Source organism: Hyaena hyaena, unplaced genomic scaffold (genome assembly GCF_003009895.1).
Source record: "Hyaena hyaena isolate Hyena2069 unplaced genomic scaffold, ASM300989v1 scaffold_75, whole genome shotgun sequence".
Lineage (NCBI taxonomy): Eukaryota > Metazoa > Chordata > Mammalia > Carnivora > Hyaenidae > Hyaena > Hyaena hyaena.
Genome location: NW_024080707.1, coordinates 3,753,318 through 3,781,315, shown reverse-complemented (window position 1 = coordinate 3,781,315; position 27,998 = coordinate 3,753,318). Strand labels below are relative to the sequence as shown.

General features: G+C 37.1%; 1 protein-coding gene across 1 annotated transcript in view; it reads right to left on the bottom strand.

The window, feature by feature from the left end:
* Positions 1–4,303: 4,303 nt before the first annotated feature.
* Positions 4,304–27,998, bottom strand: part of IL23R (interleukin 23 receptor) — a 58,558-nt gene continuing 34,863 nt past the window's right edge. Inside the window, exons 7-11 of the mRNA XM_039233410.1 lie at positions 26,299–26,455; positions 12,235–12,318; positions 9,504–9,609; positions 8,491–8,581; positions 4,304–4,957 (exon numbers count right to left, since the gene is read on the bottom strand). Coding sequence (XP_039089341.1) covers positions 4,304–4,957; positions 8,491–8,581; positions 9,504–9,609; positions 12,235–12,318; positions 26,299–26,455 — 1,092 coding nt within the window. The remainder of the gene's footprint in view (positions 4,958–8,490; positions 8,582–9,503; positions 9,610–12,234; positions 12,319–26,298; positions 26,456–27,998) is intronic.

The following is a 27,998-nucleotide window of genomic DNA, read 5'->3' as shown; positions in this document are numbered from 1 at the left end:
TGGCTGGAGGTGGAGGGTTTGGCACAATCCCAAGATACAAGCTTCTCAGGGAGGCCCAGGACCCTGTCCCTCAGGTCTGGAAGAGACAATATGGCCTCAGTTTTTCATCCCACATGCATAGGCTGCTGCATAGAAGAGTGGGGGTAGGGGGAGGGAGGTGGAGGATGGCATGATCTCCAACTTCTGTTTTAGCAGATTTGCTTTCACCTATTTTACATCTTGGGCTTCTGCAACAGATTTCATCTGGAGAAAGGGAATCAGTTGCTTTTGAAAACCTCTGCTCTATGCGATAGTCGTGTGCTGACTCTGTGTCAAAGAGAGGATGGCTGGAAATACAAGAAAAGAAAAAAAGCTAGGAAAACCCTCTGATGGAACCAGGAGGGCAAAGAACAACCCATGCTACATGAGAACCACCTGCTAAAACTCATATGCCTTTTTATATCGTCAATTTTATATCTAACTCTAGTAAAGACAAATTCCTAATTTAAAAAATGATAAAACACACACACACATAAACGAAGAAAACACCCTCAAACTGTAATTTGTCTGTATCTCCCCTTATTGTTTTTTTGTATAAGAAAAGGGAGTAGGTGGGGCACCAGGATGGTTCAATATGTTGTGTCCATCTTCGCCTCAGGTTGTAATCTTATAGCTCTTGGGTTTGAGCCCCGTGTGGGGCTCTGTGCTGATGGCTTGGAGCCTGGAGCCCGCTTTGGATTTTGTGTTTCTCTCTCTCTCTGCCCCTTCCCTGCTTACACTCTGTCTCTGTCTTTCTCTCAAATATAAATAAATATTAAAAGAAAAAAAAAGAAAAGGGAGGTTGGGTGTGAGAAAGATACTAGAACAGGAGGAAATTGAATGTCCCTTAATCAGCTATAGTATTGTCTGGACGTGGTATTCCATCTTGCTTTAACATCACTGAGGATTAATCTGCTTTTCTTTGTATTTCTTTCTCCTTCTTCCCTCTCAATGGTATCTTGAGGGACTTTTTCTGCCTCTTTCTCTCTTCCTTCTACTCCTTAACCCATACCAATAAGCATGGCATCTCCATTTAGGAAGCAGCAACTTAACAAACATTGTAGACTCAGAGAAAGAAAGTTACTAATAAGCCCAAGGGCTAGACGGAAAGATTAAAAGATACACTTGTCCTCAAAATCTACAGAAGATTCTAGCTGAGAAAGGGGAGGTGGCTGGGTTTCGGGTTAGAGGCAACTTGTACAAGAGACCAAGACTCCAGCCCTATTGTCTTCTTCTTCCCCCAAAATGTAAGATCCTCATAGGGCATGTATTGTCTGTTTTTGTCCCCCCGCCCAGAATATAAGCCCTAACGCTGCAGGGACTTGGCTGGTTTTGTTAACATCTGTATTGGTCAAAGTGCCCTGCACCTTGTAGGGGCCTTCAATACTTCAGTGAATACTTGTTGAATAAAAGCATCATAGAACAAAAACCCTTGCTCACTTACCAAGGTCGCATTATGATAAAACCATTGAAATTTCCCCTGAGTTGGGGCAATGGCAGTGCCTCCATCAAAAGTATAGCCTCAGTTTTTGGTCTATTGGGACCAACAAGGGCTAAAAGCAAAGATGGAACTAGAAGAATCTTCTCCATGCTGAATAGTGATGTGAGTGTGGAAAAGACACTCTGGTAAGAGAAAGCCTCCTGCCTACTCCAGGAGACAAGAAGTTCTAAAGGAGGCACTCACTGCAGTGGAAGCATACAGAGATCAAATAATGCTGCAATCCCTTAAACTTGACAAAAGCTTTTTTGATGTGTGGCCAATTACAATGATAGTGAAATACACTATGAAAATACTCTTCATATGTTAACAGATGTCTTCATCAGATTGGTAAACATCAGGAATTTGTCTCAGTCTTTTGTTAACTCTACCCCAAATACTACCTGCCTTTTTTCTTCATTATATTTTCCCTTTGAAGAAGAATAAAGGAAAGTCATATTGTTAGTTTACAAGTCAAAAAATTTAATATTAGCACTTCATTAGTGATTTAAAACATACTCCTTCCAGAATATGTAAAGTACAACAAATATATACATATTTTAGGATAAACAGAAAAGAAATACATAGCAAGGGATAGGTTGTTAACACTGTGAATAGTTAATGTTCCATTTTGGAGCAAAATGGCTTTAATAAATGATACTAAATAAAATAAGGAGGACTACCAATGCAAAAAATTGAATCGTGACAAATTGCTTATATAAACAGTCTTCATAGATAGAGTGATCATATAATTCAATCATCCAAATGGGATGCTTGAGTGAAAGGGTACACTGGTCATAATTAACACTGGGCAACAGACCATAAAGCAGGATAAACCAGGGTATATGGTCGTCTTCCTCACAGGGTGTGTAACAATAAAATTGCTTTTAGGTTTTTTATTTTGAAAAAAAGAAAACACCTAAAAAAGTCAAAATCGGTTTTTCATGTGCTAAACACAAAGTAGGTAACTGATCCTTTTTTGATTAACTGCTCAATTTGTTGCAACAAACTATTTAATTTGAGTATAAATTATTATTGTTGAAACTGATTAGAAAAGAGAAATTCAGTGGGTAATCTACCCTGTTCTCAAATTATTCTGCTCATTAGAAAAATTTCCCCCTGGGCCATAAAAATTAATCAGAATAGAAAAGTCTGCTGAATACCATCTCTCAGCTGAAAATACACATCTCGTATTTTAAAATCACCTCTCTTTCAGTATTGACCAGGTTGGTAGGTAAGGTTCATCTCTAGTCCCAGACCTTATTGAGTGTAGGCATCAGGAGCACTGTGTTGAGAGGATTCTGAGGTCACCTTGGGGCTTAGCAGAAAGGTGTATGGTGCTCAGTTAGGATGTTTGCAGGAGACATGGGTATGGAGCAGTGGCATGTGTGGCAAATATTGCCATCCCAGATTTGGACAAACATCTGTTGTTAACAATATTTTTCTGACATATATCTACTTATGTGGGGAACAAAGGCAAAAGAAAATAGTTAAATTTTCTTGTAACTTACAGCCCATTGACAAGTCTTTGAGACAGGCAGAGTGACCTCCCTCTAGGAGCTCAACTGACTCAATGTTAATACTTTGCTAAGGGCAAAAGGCAGTCTTAGCTTAACATTATCCCGACCTCCATGATCCTGTGAGTTTACTTTAAACATACAGAAATTCCTTTATTTCCACCCCCCTAGATATATGTTAACAGTCATCCTCCAGGCATATGGCCCACTGATATACATCTGAAGGAGCTCATGACTGAGGGTTTACTAGACAGTAATAAATGACCTTTTCCCAACAAGAACTAGCTCCCTCAAGGTCCTGGAAACCTTGCTTCCAAAATTCCTTAGAGATTTACGCTATCCTTATCCCCCTCCCAACTTGAAGGCATACAATCAGTCACCTGTCACAACCCCAGTGCAGTTCTTTCTGTCCATGGGTCCTGTCCCTGTGCTCATTAGAAAAATTTCCCCCTGGACATAAAAATTAATCAGAATAGGGATAATAGAAACAGAATAGAAAGAAAAAGAATAGAAAGAAAAATCACCTTTTTGCACCAAAGATATATCAAAAATTCCTTCCTAACCATTTGCTCTAAACTCCAACATTTCCACATCATCTAATATATAGCTGCTCGCAAAAGAAATAATTATACCTTGCTGATATTGCATCTGCTACTTCAGTTCTACCATAGTGTAATTAATATACCAACTACACCACAGGACAAAAATGTATCACTCTTAACTTGAATAAAGACAGCAGTTTCATGATGTCCTCACTTCATTGTTTTATAACCTACTTAGTCCAAAATCAAAATAAGGGAAGATCAAATACCTAATACCTGAGTGGAAAGTAGTAGAAACAAATAATACAACAACCATGCTAATTAATTGCTCCTCTGTTTCTATTCTTATTTTCTTTTGGGGGACTATATTTTTATCTACTCAAGAAAATTTTAAGCCATAAAATGAAAATAAACTTGCTTCTCCCTTGCAAACAAACATTAACATCTTAATTTTTAAGAAGTATTTTCAACATTTATTTTACTGCCACATATCTTTTACTATTTAACCTTCTTACAATGGAAAGATCTATTCTCTGCCTTGTAATAAGGGAAAATGAAAAGGATTTAGCTGATACTTTTTGAAGGTGTACCTAATATCAGTGCTTCTTTTGTGAGTATGAAGTATGTTCTATCTTTAGATTTTAAATCTCTAATTTTGGAAAATAGGGCAGAATTAAATTTATGAAGAGGAGGAGATCCAACTTCAGATTGCAAGACAGCCTTCCCATATTAACTTTGACTATGCAGCTCTACTTTTTCAAGAGTGAAATTGTATTAAAGTGGTTTTCCAAAATATTTTGTGGAAAATAAGAATTAATGGATGGCAACTCCTCATTCATGATCCCCAAACAGGAGACAAATTCATCAGGCAACAGCGTCTGTTCTGAAAGAGTTTCCTTGGGTGAAGCATTTTCTAAAAACAGGGTCGTTTCTTCCTCTACTGAGTTTTTCATGTCCAGAGAACTGCATTCTCCTTGATTCAAGATGAGGCTTAATTCTTCAAGAAGTAGTGTGTTGCTTAGCGAATTCATACTTGAGACAGAAAAAGCAAAATTAGGATATTTTTTAAACATGGCATTTTTCCCCAGGTCTAAGGAATCAGCTGGCGGTTTGAGAGTTGAGGAAGCTGTTTCATCATTTTGCCTGAGATGGCTTCCTCCAGTGAGAAAAGTTGAAATCTGGGGTTTATACCCAGGGCTGAGGCCAGGCATATACATAACTGTAGTGTTGGTGAGTAGTGACTTTTGTAGGCAGTCTGTTGTCTCCAGGGGCTCTGTATTCTTTTCCATCTTGTAGTCTGTGGGCTTGTGTTCTTCTGGAAGAAAGATTTCTATCTCTGCAACCACAGGATCAACATATAGGACTTGTTCGCTGGAATTATTATCCATAAATTCACTTTTTTCCTAGGAAGAAAGTTTTTTTTTTTTAATTTTACAAAAGACATTTAAAGGGCCTAACAGGATAAATTAAAAAAAAGACTGGAATTCCGCTTTCCCTCAGCTTTGCTTTTCCCTCCCTCTTCTGATATTGTTTCTCTTCCCATACAATTTCCTCCTTTTGTTATCCTGCTCAATTCCAGATCTTTATTAAATTCTCCCATGAGGAGACTATGGAAAGGAATAATAAAAATAATTACTGTTTTAAGCACATGACTTGGCTTAAAAATTTTTAAGAGAAAGATGTGTCTTGCATATTAACTTATATATTATTTCAGTGCCTTTTAAAATTTGGAAGTTTAATGTGTTGGAATATTCCTTAATATCATGGAGCCTTACTACAAGAAAATATCTCATTGTTTAAATAAAAGAAAGGAAGGTAGGAGAATCTTGTTTTGTTTCTAATTTTTGAATAAAGTAGTAATAAATATTTTGTGCTGAGGTTCTGCAGGTATGCAGCTAGCTATACAATTCAGACATGAATGGGAGCATCAGTGAATAAGGTTTTTATTTATATAAAAGCCTAATGACTCTTCTGAGTAAGAAAATGACTTGAGGCCTTGCTGCTTGTTGACTGGCTTCCCAGGCAAATAACTCCCACCCTACACTGTTACAAAATTATAGCCAGTTGCTATGGACTGAATGTTCGTGTCCCTTCAAAATTCATATGTTGAAGCCCTAATCTCCAGTGTGATGATATTAAAAGGTGGGACCTTTGGTGGGTAATTAGGTTGTGAGAGTGGAACTCTCATGAATGTAAGTAGTGTCCTTATAAGAAGAGACAGGAGATTGTGATCTCTGCTTCTGCCGTGTGAGGATACAGCAGGATGGTGGCCAACTGTAAGAGAGCTCTCACCAGAAGCTCAACCTGCCAGTGTCCTAATCTTGGACTTACCAGCCTCCAGGACTGCAAGAAATAAATGTTTGTTGTTTAAGCCACCCAGTCTATGTTATTCAGTTATAGTAGTCTGAGCTGAGCAAAATACCACCTTTTAGTCTTTGGGCAGAAAACAAAACTTCATCTGAAGGTTTGCTTCTAATACCAGGAGCCCAGAATGGGCAGGAAGTTGGGCAAGAAGGAAGACCTTGAATAAAGCAGCATGAAGTACCATTCGAATTTTCTTCAGGCTCAGTCTCCTTAGGGAACTTACCGGGTTTGGGTTGGAAAGAACAGACATGTATTCCAAGGTCAGAGGAAGTAAACAGGAACTAGACATGCTATAAGAAATAAAGAATACAAGGCAGCTGTGTTCCAAGGATGGTGGCATTTTCTGCACTTCAGGTTGGCAACTGAGTGAAGTGGGTGGGAGTCAGACCACACTGAAGGACACAGAAGAGCAACAGGGACCATTCCAGAGTGAAAACAATAAAGGAAGAAGATCTGACCACAGCAAAGTCAGGGAAAATTCTCTGAGTCACAGAAAATCCCCAATTCCCTAAGAGAATAATTAGTGGGGAAACAAGCCAGAAATACCAGGTGGAAAGAATATTAAGATTAGAGTATTTATTATCTGTAGTTTGGTGAATATATGCTTGTTCTTCAGTGACTTGTTACCTGTGTACTTCATTACATGTGTGGGTTTAGTTGTTCGAGATCACCCCTCCACTATTAGTAGGCAACACTATAGCCTTCAAACTCAGTCATATGCACAACCTTTCTCTCTTTCAAGTATCCAGATACAGGAATCCCTCCTTTGGCCCAAAATGAACCTTTCCGCCTCGTTCCTTTAGACCATCCCCTCCTTGCTTCTTTATAGTCTTGTTGGATCAATATTCCCTCGTTCTCTGTAGTAGTCCCTCTTAAGCCTGTCTAATTTAGTATAAACTCTCTTCTGATTCATGTCCCTCTGAAGCTACTGTTGTTCATTCATTTTATGAGGATGTGAGAGCTTACCATATGTCAGCATAGCCCCTTTCTCTACTTCCCATTAGAAGAATGTTTTCATTCTCTGCCTCTACTTCCTCACTTCCTAATCACTTCTCATTCACCAGTGACCTCCCCTTGTCACATTCCATAGACTCATTTCACTCCTTATGTTATAGATCCTCTAAAAAGTAGTCAACTCCATGGTTCCTTGCTTCTTGACACTTTGCTCACACCTCATGATGCTCATTCTCTGACCCTCCTCCTCTGCCTTTCTCCTAGGACCTTGTCTATTCCAATGGAAAAGCCCTTAGTGACTCCTCATTGTCTTTGGCAGTAGTTTTCAATCCCTAACAGTATTCTTAACCTCAGCTGCATACTGGAATCATCAGGGAAGCTTTGGACAATACTGATGCCTGGGTCTCCCCATGCCCTCCCTCCCCAAGAGATCATGGGATGTGGGCCAGACATGCGGATTCCAATATGCCACCAAGACTGAGAACTGCTATCTTGGAGATGTCTCTGTGGTTGGGTAAGGTGTTGATTAGTGGGCTCATCAGAATTCCAAACAAAGCTGCTTTTATTTGTTTCATAAATTTTTGTTTTCCTCACATCTTTTGAACAAAAGATTTCTAAACTAAAATTAAATTTTTTAAACAAGTTTGAATATCCTTGTTGACAGAATGAAGTCTGAGTTCTATGAAAATATTTTCTATGATCTGATCCCAATCATCATTCAAGCAATACACCACCATTCCTCACATCAAGCCTTTTAATAAAGCAACACCTAACATGAACTTCTCACCTCTGTGCTTTTGCTCATGCTGCCCTCTCTATGTTGAATGTTTTCTGTTTCTCCTAAGTGACTCCTCCTCATCTTTCCATATGGTTCCTCTATACCCCTATCATATTTGGTTTCATTTCTGTCACTGTACTTACATTGCTGCACGGCAGTGCTTGGATGATGTGTCTGTCCCATTCACTGGGTTTGGAGTCCCTTAATGGCAAAAACTGGGATGCCAAAAAATATAAGGAGCACACGTAGGAGAATCTTTCCCCTTCTCCAGAATTAGCAGCTCCTCCATAATTGGCATAGTCCTCTATAGCCCCAGGTCCTTCCCATTACACCCTTCTCTTTTTTTTGAGATGGAAACCTGGCCCCACTCTTGGGACACCATCATATTTATTTTCCTCTGACATGTATTTTCTCGAATCCATTGAGCCTCAGGAGTGAAGCAAATCTTACCTGCTTCTCCAGTCTCATGTAAAACAGAAGCCCCTTTGTGTCTTTAAGCCCAATTTTATTGAGTTTTTCTGCCTTCCTCCTCCTGTCACTTAAGTCATCTGTCAACTTTTGGCCATCACATGACTGACACTTGGCCCACAAACTTCCTTTTTACTTTTCTCTTTTGAATAGCATTGTTTCTTTCTTCCTTCTCTCTTTCTTTCCCCTAACTTTATCCCCTTATCTCTCTTAAGTATAATTTGAAATATGTATAATTCTGTTTTGACATATGTTTATACAATTATGCTAAAATGTACACATATTTATTTGAATAGAAATCCTACTCTAATTGTTGGATTGCTCTCTTGGTCTTAGAGGCCGCTTAGTTTTTATTTGCTGGTGTTTGGTTACCTGTAGCATTTTTACAATATTACTGTTTTCTATATTAGGAATATCTTCATGGAGCCACTTTGGTATTAGCAATAAGATTCTTCTTTTAATTCTAGGGAACAAAAATGACACATTAGAGGAAGCATTTTACTTTAGGATTGGTTCAGGCAATCACATAGGAAACCAGGAAATTGACTGGAATGGGAGGGAAATGCATAATAAAGATTAAAATTCCTGATGCAGATTTCCATCTCTTTAGAAAGTTAAGTGGGATTTGGCTTCAATATCTTTTCCGATTTTCCTCCTCTCTCTGTTGCTCTGCTTTTCTCTAATGAGGCAGAACATTTCAAAACACTCACACTAGATTCAAGGTAAGTGAGAGAGCCACCCTGGAAGTAAAACTTTACGCATGTTAAATATGGCAAAGCAGAGATGCCTAGGTGGCTCAGCCAGTTGAGTGTCTGACTCTTGTTTTCGTCTCAGGTTATGATCTCATGGTGCCTGGGGTTGAGCCCTCTGTTGGGCTCTGCACTGGCAAGGCAGAGCCTGCTTGGTATTCTCTCTCTCCCTCTTTCTCTGCTCCTCTCCCACTTGTGCTCTCTCTCTACACATATCTCCTTCTCTCTCTCAAAATAAATAAATATTTAAAAAAAAAAACAAAGAATCCAGGCACTGTATGTAAACTTGAGGGCACTGTGAGCAGGCTGTGTAGTGAAGGAGAAAACATGGGTTGTGATGCCAGCTGGTTCTGAGCTCCTGGGTTACTGCTCAATAACCTTGGTCCGACCACTTAACCTCTGGAAGCCTAAAGGAAGTGATCTTGAAAATAGGCCTTCAGGTTTCCTGGCAGGGTCATTGGGAGGATTAAACCAATGACATGTGTAAAGAGTTTGACATGGGTTGGTAATCCTTAAACACTGCTCCTTTTATTTTTGTCTTTCTCTGATTAAAAACATTGATGGGTTTTCCTAGTAAATAACTGAATTGATGAGGTTTGGTCTAAATCAGAAAATAGAAATTCTACAAAAACGTACCCAGTTCGGAGAGATCTGTTAAATAGCCCAATCAAAGAAAGAATCGACAACATAACAGCAAAGAAGATCATTCCCAATAAAAATCCAATGTCTTGTTGCCTGTTGTCTGAAAGGAGAGAAAAATAATTTTAGCTAAGCAGTAGTGTACATGGGATGTCAGAATCATTGTTCTCTCTGTACAAAGCAAAAGTCATTGATCTCAAAAAGAAATGGGAGAACAAAATTAACCTTTACCTTGGGCTGTGGGTACAGTGACAGCCCTTCCAAACTGCACAATATCTTTTATCTGAGAAAATTGGGCTGCACGTATCTGGTATCCGTGAGTTTCTAGAAGTGCATCTCTAGCAAATGTGGTCAGCATTAGACATTTTTCTGAGCTTGTGCATGCATATTTTATATAAAAGCATTTAGTGATGAATCTCATTTGTTTTGTCTGACACAGGTAAGAATTTCCAATTGCTGGTAACAGAATCTAAAGCTAGCCACAATCAAAACTGAGGTTTTTCTGGGTTTTCTTTTTAAAATTTTGAGCAAGAAAGAAGTTAATGTACAACTTGTCACCATTCTTCAAAATTTATCGTTCATGATTTTTTTTTCTGCTGAGAAACAGAAACAACTTAAGACAATATATAAGAAAGTAATGCAAATTGATATATATCTTGCACTCATTTTGTTTTTAAAACAATGCTTTTCTTACATTTTGAAGCTTAATCACCCAAAAATAATTAATATGATATATTCAACACGTTACCTACTAGGCTCATCCCATTTTCTCCCTAGTACATGAAAAAAATCCCATTTTCTATTTTCAGATACTGACTATAATTGAGACTTGTCTATCACACTGGCATTTGTTCTGAGTGATGATGGGTTTTTGGCCTCCTTCCCATTCTCCTTCCCCACATCCTCGCTCCATTTGGCAAATATTTATTAGATACTTACCATTGGCAGACACTTCACTGGCCCTGCCCTTGTTATTTCCCAGCTGCACCTGCCATACACTTAGGGGTCTCCAGGCTGTCTGGCCCCTGTCCTTAAGCCAACTGGTGTTCAGGGGCCAGGTCAGTGTAACTTAGCCCCAACTCCAAAGTCCTAGGGGGATATGGAATTACTGTTTTCCTAGAACTAAAACTCTATTGCTGAAGATTTCACACAACTAATGGGAGGTAGTGGGTGCCACATACCCTTGGGTGTTAGTGCCTGGTAAAGACTAGAGCCCCAGGTGGCCAGGCATAGGGGGTCTAAGGATAGAGCAGAGTGATAAAGAGACAATTGGAGATATCTGGGTTCAAACTGGGCTCTGCCCTTACCAGCCCTGTAACCTCAAAGGATAATTAGGAACCCACTGAAACTCAAATTTCTTCTGTAAAATAGATACCATAACACCTCTCTAAATAGGGCTGTCATGAGCTTCTGACCTCCTCAGTTCCCACAGAAATATCAAGGGGCAGGCCTGGGTAGGCATCTGTAATTAGGGATATGTACTGAGCCTAAGCATTTGGCTCACTGATTTGCATGTATAAGTTCAGAGTGGTTCAAGTTCAGAAGCAAAGTTCACCTTGCTTCATGTTTCTTTATAATACTTAACTGCCACTTGACTCTTTTCTTGTTGTTATCCTCTTTGTTTTTCTCCCAAACTGTCTAAAATGGAAGCTTCATGAAGACAGGGGCTTTGTTCATTGTTTTTCACTACTGATTTCCCACCCAGTACAGTGCCTGGCACATAGTAGTTGCTTAATGAATATTTGTGGAACAAATGAATGGAAGTCCAAAGAATGTCAATGTAACCTGCAAAAATTCTGATACTTTTCCTGCCAGATTTATTATTTTTTAAAATTTTCTTAACATTTATTCATTTTTTGAGAAACAGAGTGAGCAGGGGAGGGGCAGAAAGAGAGGGGGAGACACAGAATCCAAAGTAGGCTCCAGGCTCTGAGCTGTCAGAATAGAGCTGGATGCGGAGCTCGAAATCACAAACTGTGGGATCATGACCTGAACCGAAGTCAGACGTTTAACTGACTGAGCCACCCAGGCACCCCTATTCCTGCCACATTTTTATGCAGGGAGATAAATGATCTACCATTGGCACATGGTGAAATAGTTATGCCTAAAGTTTTTCAATTTGAAATTTCTATTTAGAGTTATATTTGACCATTACACACCTAATCTCATAATTTTTTGATGCCTAAAATATCTAGGTAAGCTCATCAATGGAAAATATTGAATCACACTAACAAAACAGGAGCTAGTTTCTACAAAAGAAAGAGTACAGACTTCAGGATTTGAAAAACAGGATTTGAATTTTAATGTCACTTATTGTGACCTTGGACAAGTTCCTCAGCCTCTCTGAGCTCCAGTTTTCCCATCTATAAAATAGATACACAACACTTGTCTTACCTGGTTGTTTTGAAGATTGAACAAATGATGTATACAACCACCTACCACATGGTATACACTCAAATTACATTTTTTTTAGGAGTTTTGGGGTCTTGAGCCCCAGCACCTATTGAAATGAAAATGTATCTAACCCATAGCAAAAGCTGGCAAAGTCCACCTAAAACATTCCTTAAATTCAGTTTTAAGTGGACCTTTGTTGATAATTTCGATACAGAAAGCCTATGGCATATCTTATTCTCAAGAAATTTATGCCTGACAATGATTTTTCAGTTGGAAGGTTCAAAGGAGTGATTAGTAAAGACCACTCAAAACACCTAAGTAGTTATTTTCTTACCAACTGTACCTTTAAAGATGGAAGCAATTAGCAGTCCAGAATTCTGAGTATCATGTTGGAATGATTTCAGGGTGGGCTGGGAAACTTAAACAAAAAGAAAACAGGGTGAGCTTCTTACATTTTGCATTCAGCTTATTCGATTTCTGAATTACCCATTTTCACTTATTTGGAGATGATTAAAGTAAACTTTAATAGGCCTGTAAGTGGAATAAAAACAAAGGCTTTTGAATATGTGTGTCTTTTTTCTCTCCTTTTAATTTAATTGGTCAAATCCTAAAGAAGGAAACACTGAAAGGACAATAAAAACTAACTTGAGTTTATTAAACCTCCAGGTATGTCCTCTAATTTCATGAGGCTTCTAGGCAAAAAATACCAAGGAGCTTTATTTAATTCACTGACAACAACAACTACAAAAAAAGGCACAATAACTGGTCTCTACTTGATTCCTTCCAATAGATGATGCAATAAATTTTAGGTTTCTGTAAGAGCCTCCAAGATGTGTCACTTTTACCTTTGCACAATCTTTGAGATGCTGTTGGTGAACACTCTCTTGGCTTCATATAAGAAGCTCAATTTTGATTAGCAGACACTTTGAGGTTATAACACAGGGGTGGAATACTTTTAATGACTTCCCTCTGCTCCTTTCCCATTGGCAAAGATTCTGGCCAGCCTTGTCTAGTCATAAAGACTGTCAGGTCACGGCTAATGAAAGCATCTGACCAGGGTGTGGTGAGCAGCCTTGGCAGCTAACTCGCTTTCAGTCTGAACTCAAAGGAGTCCTGGAGCTTTCCTACCCGTCTCCTTCCTTCTGATATTTAAAAGCTTCCAGAGGTGACTTCAAGGACGCTATTCTGCCAGCTGACAGAAGACATTCCTGAAAATGGTTCTAAGCCCTGGATTCCTAAGAGTGCCTCAAGCCCTATTTATTCATTTATTCTGATTCTTACTTTTGAAGAATTACTTGTGGGGCCAGGGAGAAATCACAACATGAGGTAGGCTTAACTGCCACCGTGATATCACAGGCTTGTATAACAGGCTATGTGGCCCAGACAACTCTCTTTGAGAAAAAATATCATGGAGTTTTGATAAAAAGGTTCTTATGGTCTTTGGAAATTTTTGAAAAAGGTCAATCTGGGTGCAGGCACAGGCTCAGTAGTTTTCTAAGAACAATGGGTAGCGAATTCTAGAAGGTTAAAACATTAGAAGAGCTGAAAGTACTTTTCTGTGTTTTATTGTGTCTTCTCTATAGCAAGAGGAAAATGTTACAACAGTGAATTGTAACAAATCAGAATTTCTTTTTGACTTCTCAGTGCTTCACTAGTCTCTTTTGTTCCCAAGTATGTGGTTCCATCAAACTCTGAGGGAGAAAGGTTATGCCCCAGTGATCACCAACCAGCCAGGTTTATGAGTCGAATTTAGTATTTTGTAGGCTATGTTCATTATCAGGGAACCCAAGCAGTAGTCTGCATCTACATTATTTTGAAACATTAAGATGAGAAATATTACATTAAAGTGTAACACAATTTTCAATTTGGCAAAATCATAGGTTTATAGCATATGTTGCTAGATTATTTTTGTTTTCACTTTAATTACTTTAAAATTAGCATTTTTATTTAAAAGTAATATGTGGTGCTGTTGGCTTTTAATGAAGGTTAATTTAATTCTGCTGTATAAACTACAGGTGGCTATTTAGCAATGAGACTTCAGTTATTAATTTGCATCACATAAAAATAATGTTTATATCTAACTAAGGCTTTATTAGCCCTAATAGAGAGAATAACCACAATCATCCTTTAGGGCCTTTTTGTGATCATAGTTTCAAATCAACCAGATGCATTAATTTAAATTAGATTAAAGTTATTTAAGAGAGATGATTATCAGAGCGTAATTTCACAAGGAATCAAATATCTCAAGTGAGACAATTTATAAATAAGATTGTCAGAGAAGAAATTAAGCCAATGACAAAATGTTTAAACATAGGACTGAAATGAAGCCATATATACTGGACTATATTTTTCATGGTATACTGACACCAAGTGGCTGGGTCATTTCTTTTTAAATCATATTTAATATTAATCAGTATGAGAGCAGTAACCTTAATAGAAAAAAAAAACTTTAAGAGGAAAAATAAAAGGGAGAGAAAAAGAACTATCCCTAATTCTATCCCCTTGATCCACTTGCCAGTAGTATTTTATAGTATTTCCAAGTATTTTGACACAGAAAAGCATTCACAAACACAGAATGATGTACACACACACAGAACCTTTATAACTGAAAAACATTGTTTCTATCAGCTCTAATCATCAGTGTATTGCCTAATGTGCTAGAAAAAATCTCATCATATTTTCATCGTTGATTTAATATCTGTGATGCTAGATCCATAATGAGACAATTCTATCCCTGCTTATTTCTCTCACCTCACATGCCTCGGTGTACTCAGAAACTCAAATTATCTCTAATATAGTAAGAGTTTTTAAGTAACTTATACACACTGGTATTGGACTTTAGAATTCGTCTTGCTGAAGACAGTGTGTTTAAGTGAAAATTAGTGGGAGTTTAGAGTAGTTTTAAACAAAAAAAAATAGTTTCCTATTCTTGGATAAGACTTGAAGCATATAACTACATTCTGTGGCCCATCAAATGCTAGACAATTTTCATCAAATCTCAAAAGTGCTTGGTTTTAATAATAATGTATTTTGTTTCTGAGGGATGATACCAAATATGACTCCTCAGTCTTTATGTCTGTACCATGGAGGAAAGTGTGTTTTATTATTCTTTTTAAGTGACCACTCATTGAGTACTGATTATGCTCAAGGTAATATACTAGACTACATGTTTTCTGTCTTTTAATCCTTACAACAATCAAATCAGTTAGAAACTACTATTGTCCTCATTTCATGGGTGAGGAATCAAAGGCATAAAAAGGAAAGATGACTTGCCCAAAGTCACCTACGTAGAGGTCAAAGAGTGAAAATTCGCATACAGTCCTGACACGTAGTTTGTGCTGGTCCCCTGCTCCAGTAATTAAGAAGCTCGCTTCTCCAGCAGGATGGTTCCAGTGGGGCAGGTAAGTCGGCCCCGCTGAGACCTGGCCATTGCTCCTCCAGGGGCGGCCACAGTGTGTGAGAACTGCCTGACCTTGTAGGACTCCAGCCCACATCACAGTGGGCTGTAGTTGGGCTGACCCACTTAGCACTGATCCTAGAATCTTGCAGCCTACAGTTATTTCCTTCTGAAAGCCAACTATTTTCTTTTATTATATAAGCAAGGCATGCTAATTGTAGGATGCTTGAAAAGTATAAAAGAGGATGGAGAAGAAAGTGCAATTTTATATTGGTTCACAAACTAGAAGCAATCATTTTTTAATGTATTTGTTAATAGTCTTTTGTGTATATATGTACCCTAGTTGAGATCATTCTCTCTACTAAATGTTGTGTCTTGTTTTTTCTTTTCTTTCATTATTACGTCATGAACCCTTCCTCATTTTATTAAAAATGTTCAAAATTATCATACTAATAACAATTTAATACTTCATCATGTTTGTACTGTATTTATTCCCCTGTATTTATCCCCCTATTGAGAAATTGTATAGCTTGGTGGTTTCAAACACCATCAGACAAAACTCATTTCAAATCCTGGCTCCACCACTTGTTGTTGCATGGCTCTGGGTAAGTTGCTGAACCCCTTTGTGGCCAGTTTCGTCATTTGTAAAACTGGATAATAACAGCACTTCACCCCTGAGGTCTAAGGGGATAGTTCATATCAAGTACTTAGTACTATGCTTTACACAAGTTAAAATCTTAATAATATTAGCTATTGCTATTATTGGACTTTCAGATTGTTTCAAAATTCTTACTATTATAAGTAGTTACTGGATAAATATCATTATATTTAAATCTTTTTTCCATATCTCTGCTTATTTACTAAGTCTAGATTTCTATTAGTGGAATAGACCCCTTATTGGACCAAAGGGTATGGACATTTGTAAGTTTTCTTTATTTACTTTGGCCTTTGCTAATCATGGTGTCAAAGCCACACTCCCCTAAGTCCTACATCTTAAAGGTTTTGACCAGAGCTGACATAGGGACTTTTATAGACTTTTTTTTTTTTCGGTAGGCACTAGATACAAGAGGAGTCATATTAAAAAGACCAAGGATATGTTTTTCAAATTATTTTTCCTAACATAAAAATCTCCTTTTGTGTTCTCTCTTTCTAAGCTCCTTCTTCTAACAATCTTAGCTGTTTCACAGTGTTTATGTGCTATCTCCCCAGGCCAGTTTAGTTCTAGGGTTGGAATTCAATATTATTGGGCTAAAGGTAAATATTTGACACTAGTCCGAGTCACTTGTCAAAGCAGAAGACAATGGCCAGACCTATTGAATAGGCACCAGAAGCCCAGGGCAGGGAAAGTGATATGTCAGAACAAATTCATTACCACATCTGGAAAAACAAGCCAAATGATGAATCATTTTATGAGTTACAATGTTATCCTTGTGTATTCAGAATAGGAGGGTGTGCCTAGATGTATTCAAAGGATTATGTTCATGCTTATATTCCTAAGCTCTAAGCACTTAGTATGTAGAGGGAGAAGAAAGTGAGAAATATATGTATGGTGATCATATGGTTAAAGAAAAAGATTAAGAAGAAGAAAAGTGAAAAGGAGCAGCCAACCCAGGGAATTTTCCTAAGTGACATAGAATACACAGAGCCATGGATCTGATGCCAAAGTGTAACAAAACTTTATATGCAGGAATAGGCAGCTTCCAAGTCTTACTCAGTAGTTTAAGATTTTTCAAAAGTACGACCTTGCTCCCAAGCATAGCATGTCCCTATTCCTGAGTCTGAATAGTCTAGTGGACATTTGCCATTTTTTATTTGCTCAGCACTGGGACATACTTCCTTGTGGGCATCCTGAAACAGCTAAGAAGCAGGAAAGGCTTCCCACTGTGGAAGCCTTAATGGAACAAAGCTTTCCTCTCCCCATTGCCAGCAAGTAGCTACAAGCAGATGACCTAAACCTTCCTGATGCTTTCCTCCCACCACTGGCACAGAACTACTCAGTTCCAGGAAATTACTTATAGCAGCAGCTATATCTAGGGCTTGGTAACAGTAGCCCCATGGGGAGTCCAGGCAAGGCAAAAGGCAGGCAGTGTCAGTGACCACAGTGCCAGGTGCAGCGTCCTCACCAGAGTCTTCCAGACTGCAGTTGTGGCTGTGGTTCTGGCTCCTGCTGTCCTTTGTATCCTACTTATGACTATTGACCTACTGATTTCTAGCTTTCTTTCCAATATTTCTGCTTGAGAGAATTGATTTGATTTCTTTTGTCGGCACCAAATCACAATGACTAGCAAAAATTGCAATAATAGGTGGTGGGCTAGATAGGTGAGAAAATGTGGTAGGACAAATAGTGACCTCCCTATCCTCCAAAAATGTCCATGTCCCAATCCCTGGAACCTTTGAATAGATTAATTTATATAACAAAAGGGATTTGAGATGGCGAAATTATCCTAGACTATAGCAGTGGGTCCAATGAAATGACAGGAGTCCTTACAAGAAGGCAGGAGGGTCAGAGTCCAAGAGAAAGAGATTGGAAGATGTTATGCCTCTGGCTTTGAAGATGTAAGATGGGACCACAAGCCAAGAAATGTAGGGGACTCTAAAGTCTGGAAAAGACAATGAAACAAATTTTCTCCTAGAGGCTCCAGAAAGAACATAGCCTTGCTGATATCTTGACATTAGCCCAATGATACTGATTTTGGATTTCTTACCTCCAGAATTATAAAATAATAAATTGGTATTGTTTTAAGTCACATAGCATTTGGCTAAAGCTTGTAATAACTTGTTAAAAGAGCAATAGGAAACTAATACTGAAGGTTATTACTTCCTAATAGAAGAGCATAATCTTTATTCCTTATTAGTGGATATTGTGAACCCCATAGATTATAAAGCTCTTATGCATTATTTTTTTTTTATTCTACAGAACTCTGGTTCTTTATTAGGGATAGAAAATGAAGAAGATTAAATAAATCCATATGAAGAGTCTAAACTGATTAGTATTTCAGGGAACACTGTGTGTCCATTTAAACCCATTTAGTAACCTTGAATGTACACATTTATAATCCATCTCAGTATCAATGAATCAGAAACCCTTAATTACAAATAACAGAATTTTTGAAAAGTACAAGTCTCTGTACCAGCCTCTAATCTGTGTTCTACTTAATATCACTTATATTTAGTTCCATTGATGTAACATTTTTTTTCTCTTGTAGTCCCTAAAAGTTCTGAAAAGTTAATGAGAATTTTTAAGGAGTCTTTGGTAATGCAGTAACTAATGTGAGAACAAAACACAGTGTGGTTTAATATCTTGCTCATACTTGCCTTCCTCTGGAGAATTGTCAAAAAAAGAAGAATATAATTTCTCTGGGAAACTTTCCTACTTCAAGCAGCAATTCAAGCAAGTTAATTAATCATTATGAAATGTGACTGCCTTTCCCTCAGGCCTCTGACTTGTCATTAAAAGGTTTATAGAGCCTATGCCGTTCCTTCATTGCAAAGAGATTGGTACTGCAGCAGAGCAGGACAACACTCCTGCTTGCTTAGCAGTCATCTTTTCACCTTTCTGTATATCCATCGTATGGAGTTTAGGGAGCTGCCTGTCACATTTTTAGGGTGGTTTTTCTACACTCACAAGTTATCTTTTCCCCTTTGGGGCTCTTTCTGTGCTGCTTAAAGACCCCTGGAATTTTTGCAGTGACTTTCCAGGTTGGTGGTCTAGAAGCTCCAACTTCAACAGCTCTCAGTGGTTCTCAGAGCCTCAGCTGAAACCTCACGTCCAGAGGCAGGGCGGGGGCTAGGCAGAGGGAGTAATGTGGGACATGATGGTTCACTGGCACAATGATCCTATGTGCTGTGCGTCTGGGAATCCTAGGCTGCTGAGGTGGGCTAGGGTGCTCAGCCACTCCAAGCAAAGTGGTGGGCAGGAGGAAGAGGAAGCAGGGATGTCCAGATAGTACTATAGATAATGCCCCGAAATTATCATGTTTCACCCTTTTCTGACCCCCTCAAACCTCTTTTACTAAGGCAATGGCTTGGGCAATTGGGTCTCCCCCTTCCTGTCCACATTTCCTGACCACACCCTACATCATTTTTCATAACACTTCTCCCTCTTAAAGGGTGTGTCTCACCTCTAGAGCAGTGGTTCTTACACTTTACTGCAGAAGTATCACTTGGCTAGAGGCTCAGCAATCTACATTTTAAACTAGTACCCAAGCATTTCTAATGCAGATGGTCCACAGACTCCACTCAAGAAGCACTGTTCTCCAGACAAGCTGGAAAAACACATTATGAATTGCCCTGTGGAGATCCTATCTTTAAGAGAGATACCTTTTTCACTTATACTTTGTCTTCATCCCAGACTGCCCCATCCTATTCTTTATTCTCTAGGTTCCTGGAGTCCTGTAGTTACATTTTCATAACCATAACCCAAACCTGCTTCCACATCTTGTATTCAGGCCAATATACAATTAGTTGATAGTATCAGTGGTTCCCTCCTTTCTCATGTGGTTGCATTTTCCAAACAAACATTACATTAAAAGTGAACTTATGCTGGCATCCTTTTATATTATTAGCTAATGTGTAGAGGAGGGTTTAGTTAGGTGGCTGAGGGGAGGCGCTCACAAGACCCTCTTAGGTCTCTTCGGAAGGAGACCAGTGGAGTTATAGTGCTAGAATCTTACAGGATATGTTCTTCCCTGGCTTTACTGTTCCCAGCTTTACAACATTTAACAAAACTGCTTCATTCCCGTGGGCCTCAGTTTCTTCATCTGTACAATTGGAATAACAATTTTATAGGTCTTTAGTGATAAGTAAAGGACAATTCATATGTAAAATGCTTACCACGTACCCAACACATCTAATAAATGTTAGCTATTATTTATATTTATATTTTTATATATAACTTATGTGTTATGTATAGCTTATATATTGTATAATATATAATATAAATTATACTATGTTATATGTAATTTATTATATATTAGTATTTCATATTATTTGTATACATTATTATACCAGGGTAGAAAAATATGAATCTCTAATTTAGAGATACTTCTCCCATGTGTTTGCTAAAGTCTGATATTATATTCTGAGGTTGGTTTCTTTTTCTTTTTTAGACTAAGACTGTTTTTTATTAAAGTCCAAACACTCTAAGGAAGGAAAAGAGAATAAGGCTAATAAATCATTTAACTTTTACTATAAATGGGTTTGTTTGGGTTTTTTTTGGAGATCAGGTTTTTAAAGACCAAGGAAAGTGCTATGGGAGGAGGCTGCAGTCTACATGATAAGCTGTATCTACTGCATGACTTGCCCTGCAGAACTATCTAGGCATAATTTTGAAAACACATTGCTTTGAGATAAATCAATTCAGTGATATACACGTAAGAGTTTTAGAGAGTAAAACAGCAATTCCTGCATGGAGGGATCATTACTGCTTGGGCTGTCTTTCTTCATAAATAAGTAAATCTTTAATTACTGGCAAAAATTGGCTGGCCAAAAAGCCTCATTATCAAACAAGTTGGTTAACTAAAGTATTATAGAAATTATATGTTTTAATTTTTTCAATTGGGAAGCAATTTCAGACTTCAGTTGTGAGGTTTGATTCTCACTGCTTTTGATAAGCAGATATTTATAGTGTTATGTAATTATCATTGTTTTTATTGACGGTCTTTCTAAAATTCAGAGATCTTTGTTTCCTTTGTTTACTGAGATTCTGCAAGTACATAGCAAGTGCCTGGTGCATGGTAGAAGCTGATTGAATATTTCATGAATAACTAAATGAATGTCTTTGCTTAGATATCTTTTTAAAAAGCAATTAATATTAAAGATTTATTAAAAAGCAATTTGGCAACTTGCATTAAGCATCTTAAAATGTGCTTAAGTTTTGATCCAATAAAATCTGAATACGTAAGGAGAGTTTATATAAAAAGCTATTCCAAGAAGTTTATTGATAATGGAAAAAATAAAGAACTTAGATGTTGTTGCAATAGGGAAATGACTAAATGTATTATAGTACATCCATACACTGTGTGGCCATTAAATAGTTTCTTTTAACTCAGCAAGATAAACAAAGAAATCAGGATGTGAAACCGTAACACCAATTATTAAGAAAAATTACAGAGAAGGACAAATATCATAGGATTTCATTTATATGTAGAATATAAAAAAGAAAACAAACGAACAAACAAAGTGTCTTAAATACTAAGAATTGGTGGTTGTCAGAGGGGAGGTGGGTGGATGAAATAGATAAAGGGATTAAGAGGTACAAACTTCATTATAAAATAATCAAATCGTGAAGATGAAAAGTATAGCATAGGGAATATAGTATATAATATTGTAATAACGTTGTGTGATGACAGATGGTGACTATACATATTGTGGTGAACAGTGAATAATGTACAGAATTGTTGACTCAATGCTGTATTCCTGAAACTAATATATCATTGTATATTAATTATACTTCAGCAATAAAAAATATGTGCGTAAGAAAGAACTAGTGCTAAATTCATTAAAATATAAACAGCAGTTATTTCTAGGCTGTATATTGCAATAAATTTGCATTGCTTTGACAAACAAAAAAAAGATAAATTTTCCAAAACATTTAATATTAGCACTTTCCTAACACAGATTCACTGTTTCTCAGTTTATATGTCTTAGAAGAAATTTGTACCAGAAGAAAAGTTTATGGTTCCTTAACTAATGTGTTAAATAGGATAGATGCAAGTTTTCAGGATATTTAATTCTAAAAAGCATTTTTGCCTTTCAAGTGTTTTTCCACCCCTTAGGAAACCAAGACTTTACATTTATACTTATTGTATAATAATTGTGGCTATGGTTTCTATTTTCTCCCATCTGAGGTTTAAGACCTTTGCCTTTAAAGGAGAACACTTGTGGTCCTATACTTGTAGAATATTTTAGTAAACTCCTCCATTTTGATATAATTGGTTAAAAGAAGAAATGGATGAACTTCTGTTCTAGTTTAGGTGCTATTAGCCACTAGCAATGTGCTATTTAGCAAGTCATGTCTCCGTTTCTTCATTTGTAAAATGGTGTCAAATAGACTACCAAATATGGCTGGTGTAAAGATCAAACAAACTTATACATAGTAGTACTTTGCAAGTGGTAAGTAAATGTTAGTGATCAATTTGAATAGTCTTTCTAGACATTTCTAAATTTCATTTAAAAATAATTGAGCTATCAATACTAAATTCTGACTGTTATAAAATGCCATGTAAAGTCCTAAGAATTTTTTAAAAATGTTTTATTTATTTCTGAGAGAGACAGCGTGAGCAGAGGAGGGTAAGAGAGAGAAGGAGACACAGAATCTGAAATAGGCTCCAGGCTCTGAGCTAGTGGGCAGCACAGAGCTGGATGCGGGGCTCAAACCCACGAACCGTGAGATCATGACCTGAGCCGAAGTTGGACGCCCAAATACGGAGCCACCCGTATGTCTTAAGACTTTTTAACAATATAAACATAAGAAAGAAAATCTTAAATTAATGACCAACTTTTTAAAAATCAGTCAGCATTGCGAATTATTCCCTTGGTAATGCATTTCTAAGATTTGGGCATTAGGGGGCGCCAAAAGAATTATTTAGCTAGTCTGCCATTTCCCTCGCTCTGCTTATTTGGCAGCAATCAACATTTATAATGTCTACCAAAGTGCTTTGAAAATATAAAACGCAGTTCCAAGTCTTATATTATAATACAGATGGATGGTATTAACAATCCTATGATTATAATTAAGTGCTCTGAAAAGAAAAATTTCAATCCAGGGTATAAGCTACCTACAATAGGGAGACATCTTGAGGTTAATGGGGACCATTATGGAGTATTATGACAATTGCAATAGATTCACTTTGCTTACTATGGAAGTCTATTTGGCCAGGATTTTATTGACTGACATATGTAAATGGATAGAAAATTAAACTAATAATATTAAGAGCAGGGATAGATCTAAAGATAAATAATAGGTCAGCTAGATCACACTGAGGAGAATTAAATAATCCCATGTTTAAGTATTTTAACTTTCTGATTGACTTGTATATAGTAGGTAATCAACATTTATTGATATGATTTGATTTGTATCTCTCTTAGGAGGATATATTTCATCAGAGTGGCTTACAGAGTTTAATGTAACTCTTTTTTTTTTTTAAAGTGTAGTTAATTCAAAGTTTGTATCTCTTAATTCCCTTAACATATTTCACCCACCCCTCTGGCAACCACCAATTTGCTTTTTGTTTTCATAAGTATGTCTCTTTTCTTGTTGTTGATTTATTAGATTCCACACATAGGTAAAATCATATGGTATTTCTCTTTCTCTGTCTGACTTCACTTAGCTTAATCCTCTGGAAGTACATCCATGTGGTCGTGAATGGTAAGATTTTGTTCTTTTTTATGGCTAATATTCTATTTTTCTTTACCACATATTCTGTATCTATGGACACTTAGGTTGTTCCCATATCTTGGCTATTGTAAATAATCCTACAATAAATATAGAATTGCATATGTATTTTTGGTTTTCTACGGGGCATTCATCCAGAAGTGAAATTACATAAGAAATACTCTTATGGTATTTCTAATTTTTTTGAGGAACCTCTATACTGTTTTCCATAGTGGCTTCACCAATTTACATTTCCACTAACAGTGCAGAGGGTTTCCTTTTTATTTATTGACTTTGTGATACTGGCCTTCTGACTAATGTGAGGTTATATTACATTGTGGCCTTGATTTGCATTTTCCTGATGATTAGTGATTTTGAGTGTCTTTCTATGTGTCTGTTGCCTGTCTGCATGTCTTTTATGGGAAAATGTCTATTCATGTCCTCTGCCTATTTTTAAAATCAGATTATTTGTTTTTTAGTGTTGAGTTGTATGGGTTTATGTATTTTTGAATATTACCCCTTATCAACATTTTATTTGCAAATACCTTCTCACATTCAGTAGGCTGCCTTTTTGTTTTCTTGATGTTTTCTCTCATTGTGCAAAAGTTTTAGTCTGATGTAGTCCCAATAGTTTATTTTTTTGCTTTTGTTTCCCTTTCCTGGTAGACAGATCCAGAAAACTATAGCTAAAGCTGATGTCCAAGAGATTTCTGCCAAAGTTTTCTTTTAGGATTTTAATGGTTTCAAGTCTTATATTTAGGTCTTTAATCCATTTTGGGTTTTTCTTCCTTTTCAGATTTTTATTTAAATTCTAGTTAGTTAACATATTGTGTAATATTGGTTTCAGGTATAGAATTTAGTGACTCATCACTTACACATAACACCTCATGCTCCTCATAACAAGTGTCCTCCTTAATACCAATCACCCATTTAGCCCATTCCCCACCCACTTCCCTCCATCCACCCTTAGTTTGTCTCTATTGTTAAGAGTCTCTTATGGTTTCTTTCCCTCTCTCTCTTTTTTCCCCTTCTCATGTGTTCATCTGTTTTGTTTCTTAAATTCCACATATGAGTGAAATCATATGGTATTTGTCTTTCTCTGATTGAATTATTTCACTTAGCATAATACACTCTAGTTCCATTCTTTTTATTGCGAATGGCAAGATTTCATTCTTTTTGATGACTGAGTAATATTCTATTGTATGTATATGTGTGTATGTATAAATATATATGTATATTACATCTTTTTTTAATTTACTTATGTCTTTTTTAATTTACATCCAAGTTAGTTAGCATATAGTGCTATATTTACTTCAGTAAATTCCAGTGATTCATCCCTTATGTATAACACCCAGTGCTCATCCCAACAGTGTCCTCCTTAATGCCCCTCACCTATGTAGCCCATCCCCCCATCCAACCTGCAACCCTCAGTTTGTTCTCTGTATTTAAGAGTCTTTTATGGGGGCTCCTGGGTGGCTTAGTCATTGAGCGTCCGACTTTCGCTTAGGTCATGATCTCGCGGTTTGTGGGTTCGGGCCCCGCGTCGGGCCTGTGCTGATTGTCAGCTCAGAGCCTGGAGCCTCTTTCGTAGTCTGTGTCTCCCTCTCTCTCTGACCCTCCCCTGCTCACGCTATCTCTCTCTCTCCTAGAAATAAATAAAAATATTTTAAAAAAAAAGAGTCTCTTATGGTTTGTCTCCCTCTCTGTTTTTGTGTTGTTTTTGCTTCCCTCCCCTTATGTTCATCTGTTTTGTATCTTAAATTCCTCATATGAGTGAAGTCATATGATATTTGTCTTTCTCTGACTAATTTCACCTAGCATAATACCCTCTAGTTCCATCCATGTTGTTGCAAATGGCAAGATTTCATTCTTTTTGATTGCTGAGTAATACTCCATTGTATATATACCACATCTTCTTTATCCATTCATCCACCGATGGACATTTGGGCTCTTTCCATACTCTGACTATTGTCGATAGCACTGCTATAAACATTGGGGTACATGTGCCTCTTTGAAACAGCATACCTGTATCCCTTGGATAAATACCTAGTAGTGCAATTGCAGGGTAGTTCTATTTTAAACTTTTTGAGGAAACTCCATACTGTTTTCCAGAGGGGCTACACCAGTTTGCATTCCCACCAACCATCAACAGCGTAAGAAGTTTGTTTTTGTTGTTGTTGTTTGAGTTTAACATAATTCTTAATAATGTTTCAAAATAGGGTCTCAGATAATCATATATACGTAGATATATATGATATATATATCACAATCACCCACGCTGCTTATAAGAAATGTTGACTCTTGAGTACCACCTACCCCTAGTACCTTAGACCTGTGAACACAGAACGTCTGGGAGCAGGGACAATGGATATTCATACTAGGTGGTTTTAATTGGCTTTTATGTCCAAAAATGTTTGAGAACCATTACCTAAATTATAGTCAACCATTACCTAAACTATAATCAACCTGAACAAAATCAAAGCAAAATGACAATTTAAATGTCACCACCTGCCATATGATAGTTTTGTCAATTTTGATACAAGTCAAGAAGGAAAAGTATAAATATATTTAAAAGCGACAGAGGTCAAAAGAAAAGCCTAAGAGATTAAATATATAAATACACTCACCTGTTTCAGTTGTTTTATGAAAAAAGGGTGAACTCCATGGCTGCCAGTACCTTTTACCTGTTTCTTGGCATCTCACTTGAAATACATACATAGTGTTTGGTTCCAAGTAGAATTCTGACTGTTGCTCATATGTAAAATTGGTGTCAAATTCTTTAACCTAAAATGAATAAATAACAACAATGAAACAATACAGTGTGCTTTTAAAACAAATAATTATTCTGTTGAGGCAGAAATGTATGCAGCACCTGTTATGTTCCAGGCACTCTTCTAGGACCTGGGAAAACAAAGAATACAAAAGGGCACTTTGTATAAAACATGACCATAAATAATCAAATACATGTTATTTAACACTAAAAGTGAAATAAATGTTGCTTTGTATTTGACAATGCTCTCAAGCTGTTAAATGTCATGTTAAGTCCAAAATGTAATATTTTCTCAATTTTGGAGTAGCTGGATTTAATGGAATGGAAGAAGTGGGGGATTTAATAACAATTGTTTGAATTCCTACCTTCTTCCCCCCATCTCTCTCTCTCTCTCTCTCTCTCTTCAACTGGATATTTAGATCAGTAATTCATGAATGATGAAATAATTTCACTTGCTAATGATGACTTTTGGAAAAAACTTCTCATAAACTAATCTATTAAATTGGTCCTTATTTTAGATTTTTGCCGATTCTATAAAGCCTATGATATGTATGTCTGTGTGTGAGAGAAAATAGAACATTTAAGAATACTGAGCTGTGGAAATCCAATCGAAGGTAAGCATTCACATAGCTGAAGTCTAAACTTACAAATCATTTTCTGGAGCGCTATGACCTGCTATAAAACATAATGAAAAGTAACCCCCTAACAAGCTGGTTCGGCAGGGAGAGAGAAACCAAGGTATTTACGTACCATCAGTATGTTGTGATAAGTGAATAACTGAAAAAAGTGAAGCATGATTGAAAGGTAACCATAAAATATGTCTAGAAATGCATTTAGGCAACAACTAGGAGGAAAGAGTTACCAAACACTCATAAAAGAGGAAGTTGAAACTGTCAAGATTTAAAAGAAAGAAAGAAAGAAAGAAAGAACGAACAAACGAAAGAAACAAAGAAAGGAAGAAAGAAAAAAAGCAAGCTACCAACCTTCCTGAGAGATTCTTCTGTGAAAACCCAATCTTAACATAAATGTTTAAAACCTTCAGTGTAGTAAAAATGTAAAATTCATGAAAATATTTTTTTGCAGGCTGTCATGCTTCATATAAAGTATCATTCAGAGTTTCCATAAGCTGTGTCTCTACTCTTGGCCCTTGGAATTTCCTGCTGTGTAAATATGACTGGCGGGCATTTGGGGGTCTCCTGGGATCCAGGAAAGATTTTACTTGTAGCAAAAGTTTGACTTTGAAATGCACTCTGCTTCTATTTGCTTTTCTTGGAAGGGAGTTGTTATTTTCTGGCATGTCTCTTGCCATTACATTTATAGATAAATCCCTGTAAAGAAGAGAAATACACTAAAGCACAGCCAGAATTCTAAAATGGAAGAATTTTACAGAACTGTTAACAGACTTGTTTCTGCCATCAGGCAAGCCAGGTGACTGCTTCGGGTCTTGTAAGCACAGGATGATGCCTCAAGGTATTTTCATAGGCTAAAATAAACACTGAGAAAGGTAAACCTTTTTTCCATGTCTATGTAGACGGTTTGAATTCAAGTGCAAGAAAT